The 16,352-nt window shown below is 49.5% G+C and overlaps 2 protein-coding genes across 3 annotated transcripts in view; one reads left to right on the plus strand and one right to left on the minus strand.

The window, feature by feature from the left end:
• Positions 1–5,794, plus strand: NCR1 (natural cytotoxicity triggering receptor 1). Of its 2 annotated transcripts, none has more exons than XM_017890734.1 (7): positions 1–165; positions 243–278; positions 467–751; positions 2,075–2,353; positions 2,837–2,884; positions 4,907–4,957; positions 5,413–5,794. In XM_017890734.1, exons 1-7 carry the CDS (start codon positions 132–134, stop codon positions 5,556–5,558), a joined length of 879 nt encoding a protein of 292 aa, XP_017746223.1. In that variant the 5' UTR covers positions 1–131; the 3' UTR covers positions 5,559–5,794. The 2 variants fall into 2 exon arrangements, with proteins under 2 accessions (XP_017746223.1, XP_017746224.1); XM_017890735.1 differs by having other exon boundaries at positions 4,910–4,957.
• A 5,687-nt stretch (positions 5,795–11,481) lies between these two features.
• LOC108541268 (NACHT, LRR and PYD domains-containing protein 7-like) overlaps positions 11,482–16,352 on the minus strand; it is a 23,317-nt gene continuing 18,446 nt past the window's right edge. The window contains exons 8-9 of the mRNA XM_017890733.1: positions 15,510–15,680; positions 11,482–11,614 (exon numbers count right to left, since the gene is read on the minus strand). Of these exons, the coding sequence (XP_017746222.1) occupies positions 11,482–11,614; positions 15,510–15,680 (304 nt within the window). The remainder of the gene's footprint in view (positions 11,615–15,509; positions 15,681–16,352) is intronic.

The raw sequence follows: 16,352 nt of genomic DNA on the forward strand, positions 1-16,352 counted from the left end.
TGAAAAAAGTCAACATGAAAGCTTCCTGGTGATGGGCGCTGGGGCTCACCACCACTTCCTGTGCATCTCTCTGGCCCGCTGGGCTCAGTCCCCACCCCGCTGCTCAGCACTCGGCCAGCGGAATCTGAGCCATGCCTTCTACGCTTCGTGCCCTGCTCTGCCTCGGTGAGTTCTAGCATGGAAGGGGAATGGGATCAGGGTGTGCCTGGGAGGCAACGGGTCTCATTATTCCCGTCTTCCAGGGCTGTGTCTGAGCCAGAGGATCAGCGCCCCAAAGCGTGAGTCCTTCCTTCAAAGCCCAGGGTCACTCTTTCGGGTTCAGGCCAAGCACCCTCCACCCAAGCACGGCTGGGGAGAGGGGGCAGGGTGCTGGCTTCCCAGGAGGGCCTGGGGCCAGCAGCAGGGTGGAGCCTACGGTTGGGGGGACGGGGCTCAGCTGGAACTCCAGCCTCTGATTCCCTTCCAGAGACTCTCCCAAAACCGATCATCAGGGCCAAATCCACTTACATGGTTCCAAAGGAAAAGCAAGCGACCCTCTGTTGCCAGGGAAATTATGGAGCTGTTGAATACCAGCTGCATTTTGAAGGAAGCCTTTTTGCCGTGGAGAGACCAAAACCCCCTGAACGGATTAACAAAGTCAAATTCCACATCCCGGACATGAACTCCCGCAAGGCAGGGCGATACAGCTGCATCTATCGGGTTGGGGAGCTCTGGTCAGAGCCCAGCGACTTGCTGGATCTGGTGGTAACAGGTAAACTGTCCGGTTCTCTAACTGGAGAGTGAGCTCAGTCTGCATCCGGGATGGAGCATTATCTATGAACTCTTCCAAGCCCCACTCAGACACTGCTTGTCTCGGCAGGAAGTTGGAGGAGGGGTGATCCCCGTCACAATCTCGGCCTACAAGGCGTTGTCTGCAGACAGTGTCTCTGTGTCCTACGAGCAGATGTGTCCTCGGTCAGGTTCTCCAAGACACAGATTCTGAGATAGATATTTGTGTGCAGGGGTATGACTGAGGAATGTCCTCAAAAACAATGCCCCTGGGCCAGGCGCAGTGGCTTACACTTTGCTTCCCTCACCCATCACAGGTGGTGGGGTTTTCTTGCTTGTTTTCAGACGGAGTTTCACTCCTGTCACCCAGGTTGGAGTGCAATGGTGCAGTCTCCCATGACTGCAACCTCCACCTCCTGGGTTCAAGTGATTCTCCAGCCTCAGCTTCCCAAGTAGCTGGGATTACAGGCGCCCAACACCACGCCAATTTTTGTATTTTTGGTAGAGACAGGGTTTCACTATGTTGACCAGGGTGGTCTCAAACTCCTGACCTCAGGTGATCTGCCCGCCTCAGCCTCCCAAAGTGCTGGGATTACAGGTGTGAGCCATCGCACCCAGCCAGGTGGTGTTTTTCTAAAAAACAAAATTTAGCTTTTTTTTTTTTTTTTTTGAGATAGTCTCGCTGCAGTACAGTGGTGCAATCTCAGCTCACTGCAACCTCTGCCTCCCGGATTCAAGCAATTCTCCTGCCTCAGCCTCCCAAGTAGTTGGGATTACAGGCATGGGCCACCACACCCGGCTAATTTTTGCATTTTTAGTAGAAACGGGGTTTCAACATGTTGGCCAGGCTGGTCTCAAACTCCTGACCCAGGAGGTCGAGGCTTCAGTGAGCCAAGATAGTGCCATGGCACTCCAGCCTGGGGAACAGAGCAAGACCCTGTACCATTTTAAAAAATGGTTTAGATGGTAAATCTTCTATTGTGTGTATTTGACCAAAATAATACTAATTTTAAAAAAAAAAAAAAAAAAAAAAGCTGGCTGCCAGGCATGGTGGCAGGCCCCTGTAGTCCCAGCTACTCAGGAGGCTGAGGCAGGAGACCCGCTTGAACCCAGGAGGCGGAGGTTGCAGTGAGCCAAGATCGCGTCGCTGCACTTCAGCTTGGGTGACAGAACGAGACTCCGTCTCAAAAAAAAAAAAAAAAAAAAAAAAAAAAAAAACAAGAAAAGAAAAGAAAGCAGAAAATATACAAATAGCTGGCTGCTCGTCTCTAAGTTTCTGGTGCGGTGGCCCCACCTTCTCTCACAGAAATGTATGACACACCCACCCTCTCGGTTCATCCTGGACCCGAAGTGACCTCGGGAGAGAAGGTGACCTTCTACTGCCATCTAGACACCGCAACGAACATGTTCTTACTGCTCAAGGAGGGAAGATCCAGAGACGTACAGCGCAGATACGGGAAGGTCCAGGCGGAGTTCCCCATGGGCCCTGTGACCACAGCACACAGAGGGACATACCGATGTTTTGGCTCCTATAACAACTATGCCTGGTCTTTCCCCAGTGAGCCAGTGAAGCTCCTGGTCACAGGTGAGGAAATACTCGATTCCCACAGCCCCCGCCGCCATGTCCTACCTGGAGCCCTAAGGGATGTCCAGAGAGTGATGGGGATGGTGTCCAAGGGACGTCCACTTCCCGGGAGCCCAGTTGGTCATGTGAGGAAGAACACCAGAAGCAGGAAGGAGGAGGGAGCAGAGAAAGGAATGGTAAGGCGGGTGGATCACGAGGTCAGGAATTCGAGACCAGCCTGGCCAAGACGGTGAAACCCTGTCTCTACTAAAAATAAAAAAATTAACCAGACGGAGTGGCGGACACCTCTAGTCCCAGCTACTCAGGAGGCTGAGGCAGGAGAATCGCTTGAACCCAGGAGACAGAGGTTGCAGTGAGCCGAGATCATACCACTGCACTGCAACCTGGGCAACACAGCAAGATTCCATCTCAAAAAAAAAAAAATAATGGCAAGACTGGAGGAAACCCAAAATCCTTACTTTTTTTCTTTATCTCCTTTTCCAGGCGACATTGAGAACACCAGCCTTGCACCTACAGACCCCACATTTCCTGGTGAGTAACTAGTCCTTCTAAGCTCAGAGGAGACATCAGAGCCTCCCAGTGACACTAAAAACATGGCATTCATTCAAAATATTCATTGAGGCCGGGCACGGTAGCTCACGCCTGTAATCCCAGCACTTTGGGAGGCCGGGATGGTGCATCACTTGAGGTCAGGAGTTCAAGACCAGCCTGGCCAACATGGTGAAACCCCATCTCTACTAAAAATACAAAAATTAGGCTGAGCACCATGGCTCACTCCTGTAATCCCAGCACTTTGGGAGGCTGAGGCAGGCAGATCACAAGGTCAGGAATTCGAGACCAACCTGGCCAACATGGTGAAACCCCATCTCTACTAAAAATACAAAAATTAGCCAGGCATGGTGGTACTCACCTGTAATCCCAGCTACTTGGGAGGCTGAGGTAGGAGAATCGCTTGAACCAGGGAGGCAGAGGTTGCAGTGAGCTGAGATTGCACCATTGCACTCCAGCCTGGGCAATAGAGAGAGACTCCGTCTCAAAAAAAAAAAAGAAAACGAAGAATAGCCGGGCGTGGTGGTGGTATGCACCTGTAATCCCAGCTACTCAGGAGAGAATCACTTGATCCTGGGAGGCAGAGGTTGCAGTGAGCCGAGATCGCGCCACTGCACTCCAGCCTGGGTCACAGAGCAAGACTCCATCTCACACACACACACAAAATATATATATATAAATAAAATATACACTGTATATTATATATATTATATATTATATATATAATACAGTGTATATTATATATATATTATATATATATAGTGCATAGTATACACGGTGAATTACACTGTAACAGTCAGCCAGGCAAATATCTTGACTTTGTGGCACTTAGATTCTAACAGAAGGAGACAGACCATGGATCAATGTCAGGATAGCACATAGGAGGAAATGATGCTATGGAAGGAAAAGACAAAGTAGAACAGACTTACAGGGATTGAAATGGCAGTTAGCAGTATTAAATAGGGTTGTCCAGATGAACCTCAGAGAAGGCATCTGAACAAATGCGTTCAGACTTGAGTTAGTCACGTGGCTCTCAGGAGAAAGGAGGCTCCAGAGAGAGGAAATGGCCTCTGCCTGTGCCCTGGGGCAGGAGGATGACTGGGGTAATAAAATAATAACTCTGAGGCCAGGAGGGTTGAAAATGATGTTTGGAAAATGACCGTGGAGATGGGATGGGGCTGGGGCTACACGGTTAGCACATTGAAAAAAAATAGTGAGACTTTGAATTTGACTACGTGTGAGGGGAAAGAGGTAATGATGACTTAATGAGGAAAATGAGGCTTACATAGAAGACAGGGGCTGGGCCGTGTGGTTCCGGCGTGTAATCCCAGCACTTTGGAAGGCAGAGGCGGGCGGATCACTTGAGGTCAGGAGATCGAGACCAGCCTGGCCAACACAGTGAAACCCCGTCTCTACTGCACATACAAACATTAGGTGGGCGTGGTGGCACACGCTGTAATTACAGCTACTCGGGGCTGAGGCAAGAGGATCGCTTAAACTCGGGAGGCTGAGGTTGCAGTGAGCTGAGATCGCACCACTACGCTCCAGCCTGGAAGGCCTGTAATCCCAGCCCTTTGGGAGGCCAAAGCAGGCAGGTCATCTGAGGTTGGGAGTTCGAGACCAGCCTGGCTGGCAAAACCCCGTCTCTACTAAAAATATGAAAAAAAATTAGCCAGGTGTGGTGGCATGTGCCTGTACTCCCAGCTATTCGGGAGGCTGGAACAGAGCGAGACTCTATCTCAAAAAAAAAAAAACAAAACAACAAAAATAGAAGACATGACTGGTGCAAAGACACCTGCTCATGAGTTCTAGACTGGAATTCCTCCTCAGGTTTGTCCATCTGTGGACCCTTCCGCTTTGCCTGCTGGATGAAGCCCCTGGGCCCTGCAGGGTAGGGTAGGACCTTGCAAAACCGCAGGACGTCATGGGGTGGACCCAAGGGAAGGAGCGCGGGGGCGGAAGAGGTCAACATCGTTCTCTTTTCTTCACTTCCCTTATTATCAGCAGACTCTTGGGACACCTGCCTTTTAACCACCGAGACGGGACTCCAGAAAGGTAAGTAGACTCCTGGGGCCATAGGCTCTGAAGGAAGGAGCTGGGCATAGAGTAATGACCTGGGAAAGAGATCGGGATGAACAGAACAAGAGGGTGTCCTTGGCCAAGCACAGTGGCTCACGCCTGTAACCCCAGCCCTTTGGGAGGCTGAGGCGGGCAGATCATCTGAGGTCAGGAGTTCGAGACCGGCCTGGCCAACATGGAGAAACTCCATCTCTACTAAAAAGAGAAAAAATTATCTGGGCGTGGTGATGGGCGCCTATAGTCCCAGCTACTTAGGAGGCTGAGGCAGGAGAATAGCTTGAACCTGGGAAGTGGAGGTTGCAGTGAGCTGAGATCACACCACTGCACTCCAGCCTGGGCAACAAGACTGAGCCTCTGTGTAAAAAAAAAAAAAAAAAAGAGGATGTTCTTACATCCCTGTCAGCGAGATCACCCTGTTCTGCTGCCCACAGACCTTGCCCTCCGGGACTACACTGCCCAGAATCTCCTCCGGATGGGCCTGGCCTTCCTGGTCCTGGTGGCTCTAGTGTGGCTCCTGGTTGAAGATTGGCTCAGCAGGAAGAGGACTAGAGAGCAAGCCAGCAGAGCTTCCACTTAGGACGGCAGGAGAAGGTTGAACACAAAGACTCTTTGAAGAATGACCATGAGACGCAGCGGCCATGGGTGGAACTGAAAGCTGGTGTTGAGCCTCAGCGGCGTGAGCTCTGCGTCAGACCCACTGAGGAGGGAGTCACTGCAGGGAATGGGGGACACTGGCATTCCATTTGTCAGAGCATCCCGGACGACGCAGTGGGTGGGAGAACTACATGCTAAATCTCTTTCTGGTTTTTTTTTTTTTTTTTTGAGACAGAGTTTTGCTCTTGTTGCCCAGGCTGGAGTGCAATGGCGTGATTTTGGCTCACTGCAACCTCTACCTCTCCATCCCTTGGGCTCAAGCGATTCTCCTGCCTTAGCCTCCCGAGTAGCTGGGATTACAGGCATGCGCCACCACGCCTGGCTAATTTTGTATTTTTAGTAGAGATGGGGTTTCTCCCTGTTGGTCAGGTTGGTCTTGAACTCCTGATCTCAAGAGATCCCTCCGCCTCGGCCTCCCAAAGGGCTAGGATTACAGGCATGAGCTGCCGCGCCCAGCTGCTAAATTTCTTTTGTAGACATATCCTGTGGTCTCTTCTAGGCTCTAAGTATTTTTGTGCCACTTACTGCAAACCATACTTTTAACCACTCTGGTCTTTTCTGAAAAGATCTCTTCTTCTTTAACAGGATGGCCATGGAAATATTTGTTTCCTACTTTGGTCTTTCTTTCCTTTCTCTGCAGGAAGCCATTTAAAATAGTTAATAACCAATATAGAATAGGTCCGTATCAAATGATTCAGGAGGCATTGTGGCAACAACCAATCGTAGAGAAGCAGCTTTATAAGTGAATCCTGCCGGGGGCGGTGGCTCATGCCCATAATCCCAACACTTTGGGAGACTGAGGTGGGCAGATCACCTGAGGTCAGGAGTTCGAGACCAGCCTGGCCAACACGATTAAACCTCATCTCTACTAAATACAAAAATTAGCCAGGTATGGTGGCGTGTGCCTGTAATCCCAGCTACTTGGGAGGCTGAGGCAGGAGAATTGCTTGAACCCGTGAGGCAGAGCCTGCAGTGAGCCAAGATTGCACCACTGTACTCCAGCCTGGGTGACAGAGCAAGACTCTGTCTCAAAAAATAAATAAAAATACAAATACAGAAATTAGCCAGGCATGATATGAGACATGTCTGTGATCCTAGCTACTCAGGAGGCTGAGGCAGGAGAATCCCCTGAACCCAGAAGGCAGACACTGCAGTGAGCCGAGATCACACCACTGCACTCCATCCTGGGTGACAGAGCAAGACTGTCTCAAAAAAAAGAAAAGAAAAAAAAAATAATAGCGAGTCCTGGCTGCATCCCAACCATGCCCCAATTCCTCCTACCCCAAAGCACCACAGAATCCCATCTTCTTTTTTATGTTTTTGTTTTTGTTTTGTTGGGATGGAGTTTCACTGTTGTTGCCCAGGATGGAGTGCAGTGGCGCGATCTCGGCTCACTGCCACCTCCACCTCCAGGGTTCAAGCGATTCTCCTGCCTCAGCCTCCTGAATAGCTGGGACTACAGGCATGCACCACCATGCCTGGTTAATTTTTGTATTTTTAGTAGAAATGGGGTTTCATCATGTTGGCCAGGCTGGTCTTGAACTCCTGACTTCAGGTGATCCACCAGCCTCGGCCTCCCAAAGTGCTGGAATTACAAGCATGAGCCACCACGCCTGGCCACCGTTCTCTCTTCTTTATCCATACCTTGCCTTGTTCTTCAGAGCTCTGCATAGATACCATTTCCTCCAAGAGTTTCCATAACTCTGACTTCACACACAGACAGCACTTTTTTGTTTTGAGATGGAGTCTCACTGTGTAGCCCAAGCTGGAGTGCAGTGGTTCAACCTCAGCTCACTGCAACCTTCGCCTCTGGGGTTCAAGCAATTCTCTTTCCTCAACCTCCCAAGTAGCTGGGACGAGAGGCACGCACCACCACACCCAGTTAATTTTTTGTGTGTTTTTAGAAGAGATGGGGTTTCATCATGTTGCCCTGGGTGGTCTCGAACTCCTGAGCTCAGGTGATCGCCCTGCTTTGGCCTGGCAGGGATTACAAAGTGCTGGGATTACAGGTGTAAGCCACCATGCCTGGCCAAGACACTTTTCTCATCCTAGAGCACCTGCTAATTCCTTGTAACGGCACCTGAACCCTGATTCGGCATGCATGTCCATTTTCCTGTCTCCGCCGTGAACTCGTGTGAATTGATCTATGTCAGATTTAGTGGCTGCATTCACAGCTCCGGCAATGATAAAGGGGTTCTCAGGAAATATATGTCAAATGAAAGAATGTATATACGGGGCCGTGGCACAGCCTGCAACTTGAGACTTCTCACTAGGGGCCTTTAAATGCTGTCTGGACACCACCATTGCTTTCCTCCCTGAGAACTTCTACTTATGAACCCATTTACATACTCACCACATGGGCCCCACATCCTCCCATTATTCTGGTGCCTCGTGCCAGTCAAATTTATTCTCTAAATCTGATTTTTCCGTTAAATATCAAGCTGGCCAACACGATGAAACCCCGTCTCTACTAAAACTACAACATATTAGCCGGGCACAGTGTCTCGCACCTGTAATCTCAGCTACTCAGAAGGCTGAGGCAGCAGAATCGCTTGAACCCGGGAGGTGGAGGTTGCGGTAAGCCGAGATCACGCCACTGCACTCCAGCCTGGTAACAGAGCGAGACTCCATCTCTAAATAAATAAACAGAGACAAACTGCTGACTTGCATATTTTTTCTTTACCCCAACTCATTCCTTACATGTAGACACCTGTCATCCCAGCTACTCAGAAGGCTGAGGCAGGAGAATCGCTTGAACCTGGGATGCGGAGGTCGCGGTGAGCTGAGATAGCGCCACTGCACTCCGACCTGGTGACAAAACGAGACTCCATCTCAAAAACAAAAAAAGTATAGGCTCAATCTTTTCAGTATTTGCTTTACTGGTTCAGCAAAAGCCAGGAAACACAACTTTGTGGTAATCCGAGTGTTATTCAACTGTATATGGTTTACTTTATTGTAAATACTGGTGAACAGTGGTCAATAAATGGTTGTATATCCCTAATTAGAAAAAAAAAGACCCGAAGTATAGCAAACTGACACCAATCTCATTTTGCAGGGGTCCGCCTGCTCTCCCCTCTCCGAGAGTGTAATCCTGTGCTTAATAAACTGCTGCTGCTTTGCTAGGTGTGTGTATCACGACCCACGCTTTGTTCACACCACCAAGGACCTAGGACTTCACAGCTTCAGCTGGTAACAGGGGAAGCAGGGGTAAGGACATTTAAAACCTGCTTGTGTGTTAACCATAATCACCATCGTGTAACACTGGATCCCCAAAAGTAACTCATCTTATAACTGAATACTTGTGCTTTTTTTTTTTTTCTTTGAGACGAAGTCTCTCTCTCTCACTCAGACTGGGGTTCTGTGGCGCGATCTCAGCTCACTGCAACCTCTGCCTCCCGGGTTCCAACAGTCCTCCTGCCTCAGCCTCCGCAGTAGCTGGGATTACAAGTGCATGCCACCACGCCCAGCTAATTTTTGTATTTTTAGTAGAAACAGGGTTTCTCCATGTTGGTCTCGAACTCCCGACCTCAGGTGATCCACCCACCTTGGCCTCCCAAAGTGCCGGGATGACAGACAGGAGCCACCACACCCAGATACTTGTGCCTTCTGACCAACATCTTCCTCCCCTGCCGTGCCCAGCCCCTGTTAATTGCCACCTAGTCTTGCTTCTAGGAGAGCAACCATTTTTTTTTTTTTTTTTTTTTGAGATGGGAGTCTCGCTTTGCACGTCCAGGCTGGAGTGCAGTGCTGCAATCTCAGATCACTGCAACCTCCGCTTCCCGGGTTCAAGCGAATCTCCTGTCTCAGCCTCCAGAGTAGCTGGAATTACTGAGCCACCGCGCCCAGCCAGAAGACCCACTCCCACTGACCCTCACTGGTCCATGGCTCTGGGGGCCACGTTCCCTAAGACATAACCCACACTGGCAGCCTTTGTTCTGACCTCTCACGTGTGGTCCCCACCTGCTGGAAACCGGCTTCTCTCCCCCACACTTCCTCTGAAGCTGTGTGTGAGACCAACCCTGATGAGCTTCCTGGAACACAGTGACCCTGCTCAGCCCTTCTCTTTCCTTCTCCATCCTTGTATTTCACACGTTGACCACTTCCTCCTCAAAGGAGTCACCTCGCTGGCCTTCTCACACACTTCTTGCGACTCGTTTTCTGACAGTGACGGCGCCAACAGGTTTACAGGGCACCCCCACCGCCAGAGCCAGTCCCAGCTACTCGGGAGGCTGAGGCAGGAGAATCACTGGAACCCGGGAGGCAGAGGTTGCAATGAACCGAGATCGTGCCACTGCTCTCCAGCCTGGGTGACAGACAGAGTCCTCCTCAAAAACAAAATAAATTACTCTCGCTGTGTTGCCCAGGATGGAATGCATGTAGCGGTGAGAACGTACGGATTTTGGTTTCCTACTCCTGGGTGACTTCACTTAGAATAATGGCCTCCAGCTCCATCCCAGTTGCTGCAAATGACATTATTTCCTTCCTTCTAATGGCCATGACGTGTAGATACCACATTTTATCTGCTCGATAGTCAATGGGCACTTTGCAATTGTGAATTCTTCAGTCAGCCTTTTTTTTTTTTTTTTTTTTGAGACAGAATCTCGCTCTGTTGCCCAGGCTGGAGTGCAGTGGCACCATCTCAGCTCACTGCAAGCTCCGCCTCCTGGGTTTACGCCATTCTCCTGCCTCAGCCTCCCAAGTAGCTAGGACTACAGGCACCCGCCACCACGCCCGGCTAATTTTTTGTTTTGTATTTTTAGTAGAGACGGGGTTTCACCGTGTTAACCAGGATGGTCTCGATCTCCTGACCTCATGATCCTCCCGCCTCAGCCTCCCAAAGGAGACAGCCATTCTTAACTTGGGGTGATTTTGTCCCCATGCGGACATCTGGCCACATCCCCAGAGCTTTTCGGTTGTCATGAGTTGCAGTGGGGGTAGGCTCAGGCTCATGGTGTCTGCTGGGCAAAGTCCAGGTGTGCTGCTATGCATCACGTGGCACACAGGGCAGTCCTTGTCATGGTCTGAATTGGTCCTGCCAAATTTCACATACAAGCCCTAGCCCCAGGTGTGACTATTTGGACACAGGGCTTGTCAGAGGTAATTAATGCTGGCCAGGCACCGTGGCTCACGCCTGTAATCACAGCACTTCAGGAGTTCTATGTTTCTGAATTAAAGGTAACAGTGCCTGTAAGCTTGTTTTGTGGGTAACAGGATGGATTAGAACAGGGTTGGCTGCCCGTGGCCCTCAAGCTGTTTCTGGGAAGCCTCCGCAGGTGCGAGCCAGGCCCGTGGCACAGATCATCTGCACTGCTTCCGTGTACAAAGGCACAGCTGAGAGCTGATGAGAGACCACGGGGTCCACAGTGCCAAGCATATTAACTATCTGGCCCATTTGTCAACGCGTGGGTTAGGATATGATCAAGTAAGTCACAAAGACACACCGATCACATAGATGCACCAGGCAGTTTGTAAACTAGACCAAGGGGTGCCTGAGTTAGAGAAGAAATAGAAGAATCAACAGAATCATCCCTGAACTTCTCAGCAATACTTCTTCCTAGACTAAGCACAGAGTAGCATGTTTATGGCAGGTTTACTCTTGAGCATGTCAATAAACGCAGCTGCAACAAGAGTGCTCACTTTATTATCCCCGTGAGAAGGTGCGTAGTGTGATGTGAAGCAGGTGTGTGACTTGTGCAGAATCTCCAACAGCGAGAAAACCAGTGTCAAATTCGACATCTTGACACAGACTCTAGTGTTAACACGTGACCCTCTGACCTTCATTCATAAAACATCTTAGAGACCAGATTCCCGCTTCCTGTGTAATTCGTAGAGCGATCCCAGGCTGCTCAGCAAAAAAAGTCACAGCACGCAGGTGCCGTTGCCCCAGAAGCATTGCAATCAATGGTCAGCTTAGGATTCTTTTCTTTCACTTCCTCCAACAGCTTCTTGATTTCCGAATTAGTTTCATAGGTCTTCAACCTGCAGGGATCAGAGAAAACACATGTTCCCAGGGCGCCTGTAGTTTCATTGTCCCGAGAAATTCATTCTCAACTACCCAGGATGCCTGAACATCTGTTTTCAAACACACAAAGCAGGAAACATTTTTGGGATTTTTTGGGGGGGACAGGGTCTGGCTCTGCTCTGTTGGCCAGGCTGGGGTGCAGTGGTACCATCTTGGCTCTCTGCAACCTCCAGGTCCCAGGTTCAAGCGATTCTCATGCCTTAGCCTCCTGAGTAACAGGGATTACAGGTGTGCACCACCACGCTTGGCTAAGTTTTGTATTTACAGTAGAGATGGCGTTGTGACATGTTAGCCAGGCTGGTCTCGAACTTCTGGCCTCGAGTGATCCGTCCACCTCGGCCTCCCAAAGCCATGGGATTACAGATGTGAGCCACAGCACCCAGCCAGAAACGTTTTCTAAAAAGAAATTTAGACCCACACAATGACGTAGATTATGGCCAGGCACGGTGTCTCACACCTGTAGTCCCAGCACTTTGGGAGGCCAAGGCCGGCAGATTCCTTGAGCTCAGCAGTTCAAGACCAGCCTGGGCAACACAGCGAAACCCTGTCTCTACCAAAAATCCAAAAAGTTAGCTAGGAATGGTGGTGCATGCCTATAGTCCCAGCTACTCGGGAGGCTGAGGCAGGAGGATCACTTGAGCCCAGGAGGCGGAGCTTGCAACAAGATGGAGATTTCCCTACTGTACTCCAGCCTGGCTAACACAGTAAAACATGTCTTTAAAAAATAAATTTGAAAACTAAATAATCAGGCCAGGGCATGGTGGCTCATGCCTATAATCCCAGCACTTTGGGAGACTGAGGCAGGCAGATCACCTGAGGTCAGGAGTTCGAGACCAGCCTGGCCAACATAGTGAAAACCCGTCTGTACTAAAAATACAAAAATTAGCTGGTCGTGGTGGCAGACACCTGAAATACCAGCTACTCAGGAGGCTGAGACAGGAGAATCGCTTTGAACCTGGGAGGTGGATGTTGCAGTGAGCCAATATCGTGCCACTGTACTGCAACCTGGGTGACAGAGCAAGACTCTGTCTCCTTGGCTGGGCGCAGTGGCTCATGGCTGTAATCCTAGCACTTTGGGAGGCCAAGGCAGGCAGATCATGAGGTCAGGAGTTTGAGACCAGCCTGGCCAACATGGCAAAACCCTATCTCTACTAAAAATACAAGTGTGATGGCTCATGCCATCAAGCGTGATGGCTCATGCCTATAATCCCAACACTTTGGGAGGCCAAGGCAGGCAGATCACCTGAGATTGGGAGTTTAAGACCAGCCTGACCAACATGGAGAAACACTATCTCTACCAACAATACAAAAAAATTAGCCGGGCATGGTGGCCCATGCTTGCAATCCCAGCTACTCATGAGGCTGAGGCAGAAGAATCACTTGAACCTGGGAGGCTGAGGTTGCAGTGAGCAGAGATCGCATCATTGCACTCCAGCCTGGGCAACAAGAGTGAAACTCCGTCTCAAAAAAGTAAAATAAAATAAATACAAAAATTAGCCAGGCATGCTGGCACGCACCTGTAGTCCCAGCTACTAAGGGGGCTGAGGCACGAGAATTGCTTGAACCCGGGAGGCAGAGGTTGCAGTGAGCCAAAATTGCACCACTGCACTCCAGCCTGGGCAACAGAGCGAGACTCTGTCTCAAACAAACAAACAAGAAAAAGACTCTTGTCTCCAAATAAATAAATAAAAACTAGTGGCAAATCAAACCTTCAGTAGAACTAAGAGAATGCCAGAGTGAACCCCAGGGTTAATGATAGCAAATGTGGCTCTAACATGGCAGCAGCATGCAACCCTGTACATGTGAACATGAGGGGTGGTCATCGTAGAGACACTAGCTTGCTATGTTGCCCAGGCTGGTCTCAAACTCCTGGCCTCAAACGATCCTCCCACCTTGGCCTCCCAGAGGAGGAACTGAGGAATGAGAACAGAAATACGTCCAAAACATATGACATAAGAGACCACAGGGTTAGAGATTTGTCACCAATAGTCCTTGGTGGCATTATAGACCATGGTCCCACTAGCAAGAGAAGCATGACACTGTATAGCTCAACTTTCATGATATACCCCTTAAACCTTAACCCATTTATGCCAGAGGTTACAATTATTTGAGCTGCAGACATGTGTGAAAAATCGTACCTTGGCAATGACCTTGAGCAGGATATAAACAACTCCCATATGCTTAGCGTTCCAATAATGGAACACTAGAATCGTTTAGGAGTCTAAATGCGTATCATCTCTACAACTGAACTCTTGAATAAGACAAGTGCGCTGTGCACAGTGGCTCACGCCTATAATCCTAGTACTTTGTAAGGCCAAGACAGGAGGATCGCTTGAAGCCAGGAGTTTGAGAACAGCCTTGGCAACATAGCCACACAGTGCAGCAGAGCAAAACACTGTCTCAAGAAAAGGAAAGAAAGGGGAAAAGGGAAAGGAGAAAGAGGAAAGGGGAAAGGGAAAAAGAAAAAGACCAAGAAGAAACTGAGGTAGATTATGTTAAAATAAGTCATTGATGCAGTAGCTCAAGCCTGTAATCCCAACACTCTGGGAGGCTGAGACGGGCAGATCGCAAGGTCAGGAGATCGAGACCATCCTGGCGAACACGGTGAAACCCCATCTCTACTAAAAAATACAAAAAACTAGCCGGGCGAGGTGGCGGGCGCCTGTAGTCCCAGCTACTCGGGAGGCTGAGGCAGGAGAATGGCGTAAACCCGGCAGGCAGAGCTTGCCGTGAGCTGAGATCCGGCCACTACACTCCAGCCTGGGTGACACAGCGAGACTCTGTCTCAAAAAAAATAAAATAAAAATAAGTCATTGAAAACATATACATGGTTCACAATTAAGGGAACATCTGTAGGACGATCCTCTGAAAAGCTAAGACCCAGGACAGCTCTGGGAACTACCTATTTTTGGATGTAATGATGAGGGGGGTGTGTGTGCGTGTGTGTGTGTGTACGCTCATGCACACACATACACACAAGCTTCCAGTCTGTACTCCAGGATGATTTAAACCATCAGTATGCCAAGCACTAAGTGTCTGGGGGGAATGTTGGACAATATTCAATTCACAGAGCATTTTATAGAAGCATCTAATTTTTAAATTATCTCCTAAGCTAGGAGTGTGCTATAGAAAGATGCCTTGATTCCTACAAAGAGTGCACCCACTCCCAAAAAAACCACTCTTCTCTGCATGTGAAGAAATTCACCATGTGAAACAGCCATCCCAGGGCTGGGTGTGTTGGCTCACACCTGTAATCCCAGCACTTTGAGGGGCTGAGGCGGGTGGATCACCTGAGGTTGGGAGTTCAAAACCAACCTGACCAACATAGTGAAACCCTGTCTCTACTAAAAACTACAAAAATTGGCCAGGTGCAGTGGCTCATGCCTGTAACTCCAGCACTTTGGAAGGCCAAGGCAGGCAGATCACCTGAGGTCAGGAGCTCAAGACCAGCCTGGCCAATATGGTGAAACTCCGTCTCTACTAAAAGTACAAAAATTAGCCGGGCGTGGTGGCAAGCGACTGTCATCCCAGCTACTCAGGAGGCTGAGGCAGGAAAATCACTTGAACCCAGGGGTTGGAGCTTGCAGTGAGCCGAGATTGCACCACTACACTCCAGCCTGGGCTACAAACAAGAGCGAAACTCCGTCTCAAAAAAAAAAAAAGAAAAAAATACAAAAATTAGCTGGACATGCTGGCGTGCCTGTAGGCCCAGCTACTCAGGAGGCTGAGGCAGGAGAATTGCTTGAACTTGGGAGGCGGAGATTGCGGTGAGCCAAGATCGCACCACTGCACTCCGGCCTGGGTGACAGAGCAAGACTCCATGTCAAAAAAAAAAAAAAAGAAAAGCCATACCTGAGTGTCTTCAAGGATCCAGTTCTTTGTCTTAGAACCCTAAAGAGCTTAATTATGCCACTCTTCCACAAATGATTCTGGCCCAGGTCCAGAGTTTCAAGCTTCTGATTGCTGATGAGAGCAGATCCAAGATGCTGACAATAGAAAGGCATGAGGGAGCAGCTCCAGAGGCTGTTGAGGAAGAACATGGAAACCCGTGCATTCACTGAGCAGTCTGTAATCCCAACACTTTACATGTCTGTAATCCCAACACTTCAGGAGGCCAAGGCAGGTGGATCACTTGAGGCCAGGAGCTCGAAACCAGCCTTGCCAACATGGTCAAACCCCACCTCTATTACAAATGCAAAGATGAGGCAGGGTGTGGAGGCAGGCACCTGTAATCCCAGCACCTTGGGAGGCTAAGGAAGGTGGATCACCTGAGTTCAGGAGTTTGAGACCAGCCAGGCCAACATGGTGAAACCCCATCTCTACAAAAAATTAGCCACGCATGGTGGTGAGTGCCTTTGATGCCAGCTACTTGGGAAGGTGAGGCACAAGAATCGCTTGAGCCTGGGAGGCAGAGGTTGCAGTGAGCCAAGATCGTGCCACTGTACTCCAGCCTGGGCAACAGAGTGAAACTCCATCTCATATATAAATCCATAAAATGAAAATACAAAAATTAGCCAGGTATGGTGTTGTCACCTGTCATTCCAACTACTCGAGAGGCTGAGGCAGGAGAATTGCTTGAACCCAGGAGGCAGAGATTGTAGTGAGCCAACATATCGCCACTGCACAGCAGCTTGGGAGGAAGAGTGAGACTCGGTCTCAAAACAAAAACAAAAAAAAAAAAAAAAAAAAAAAAAA

The sequence above is a fragment of the Rhinopithecus bieti genome, unplaced genomic scaffold (genome assembly GCF_001698545.2).
Source record: "Rhinopithecus bieti isolate Rb0 unplaced genomic scaffold, ASM169854v2 scaffold_20792, whole genome shotgun sequence".
NCBI lineage: Eukaryota > Metazoa > Chordata > Mammalia > Primates > Cercopithecidae > Rhinopithecus > Rhinopithecus bieti.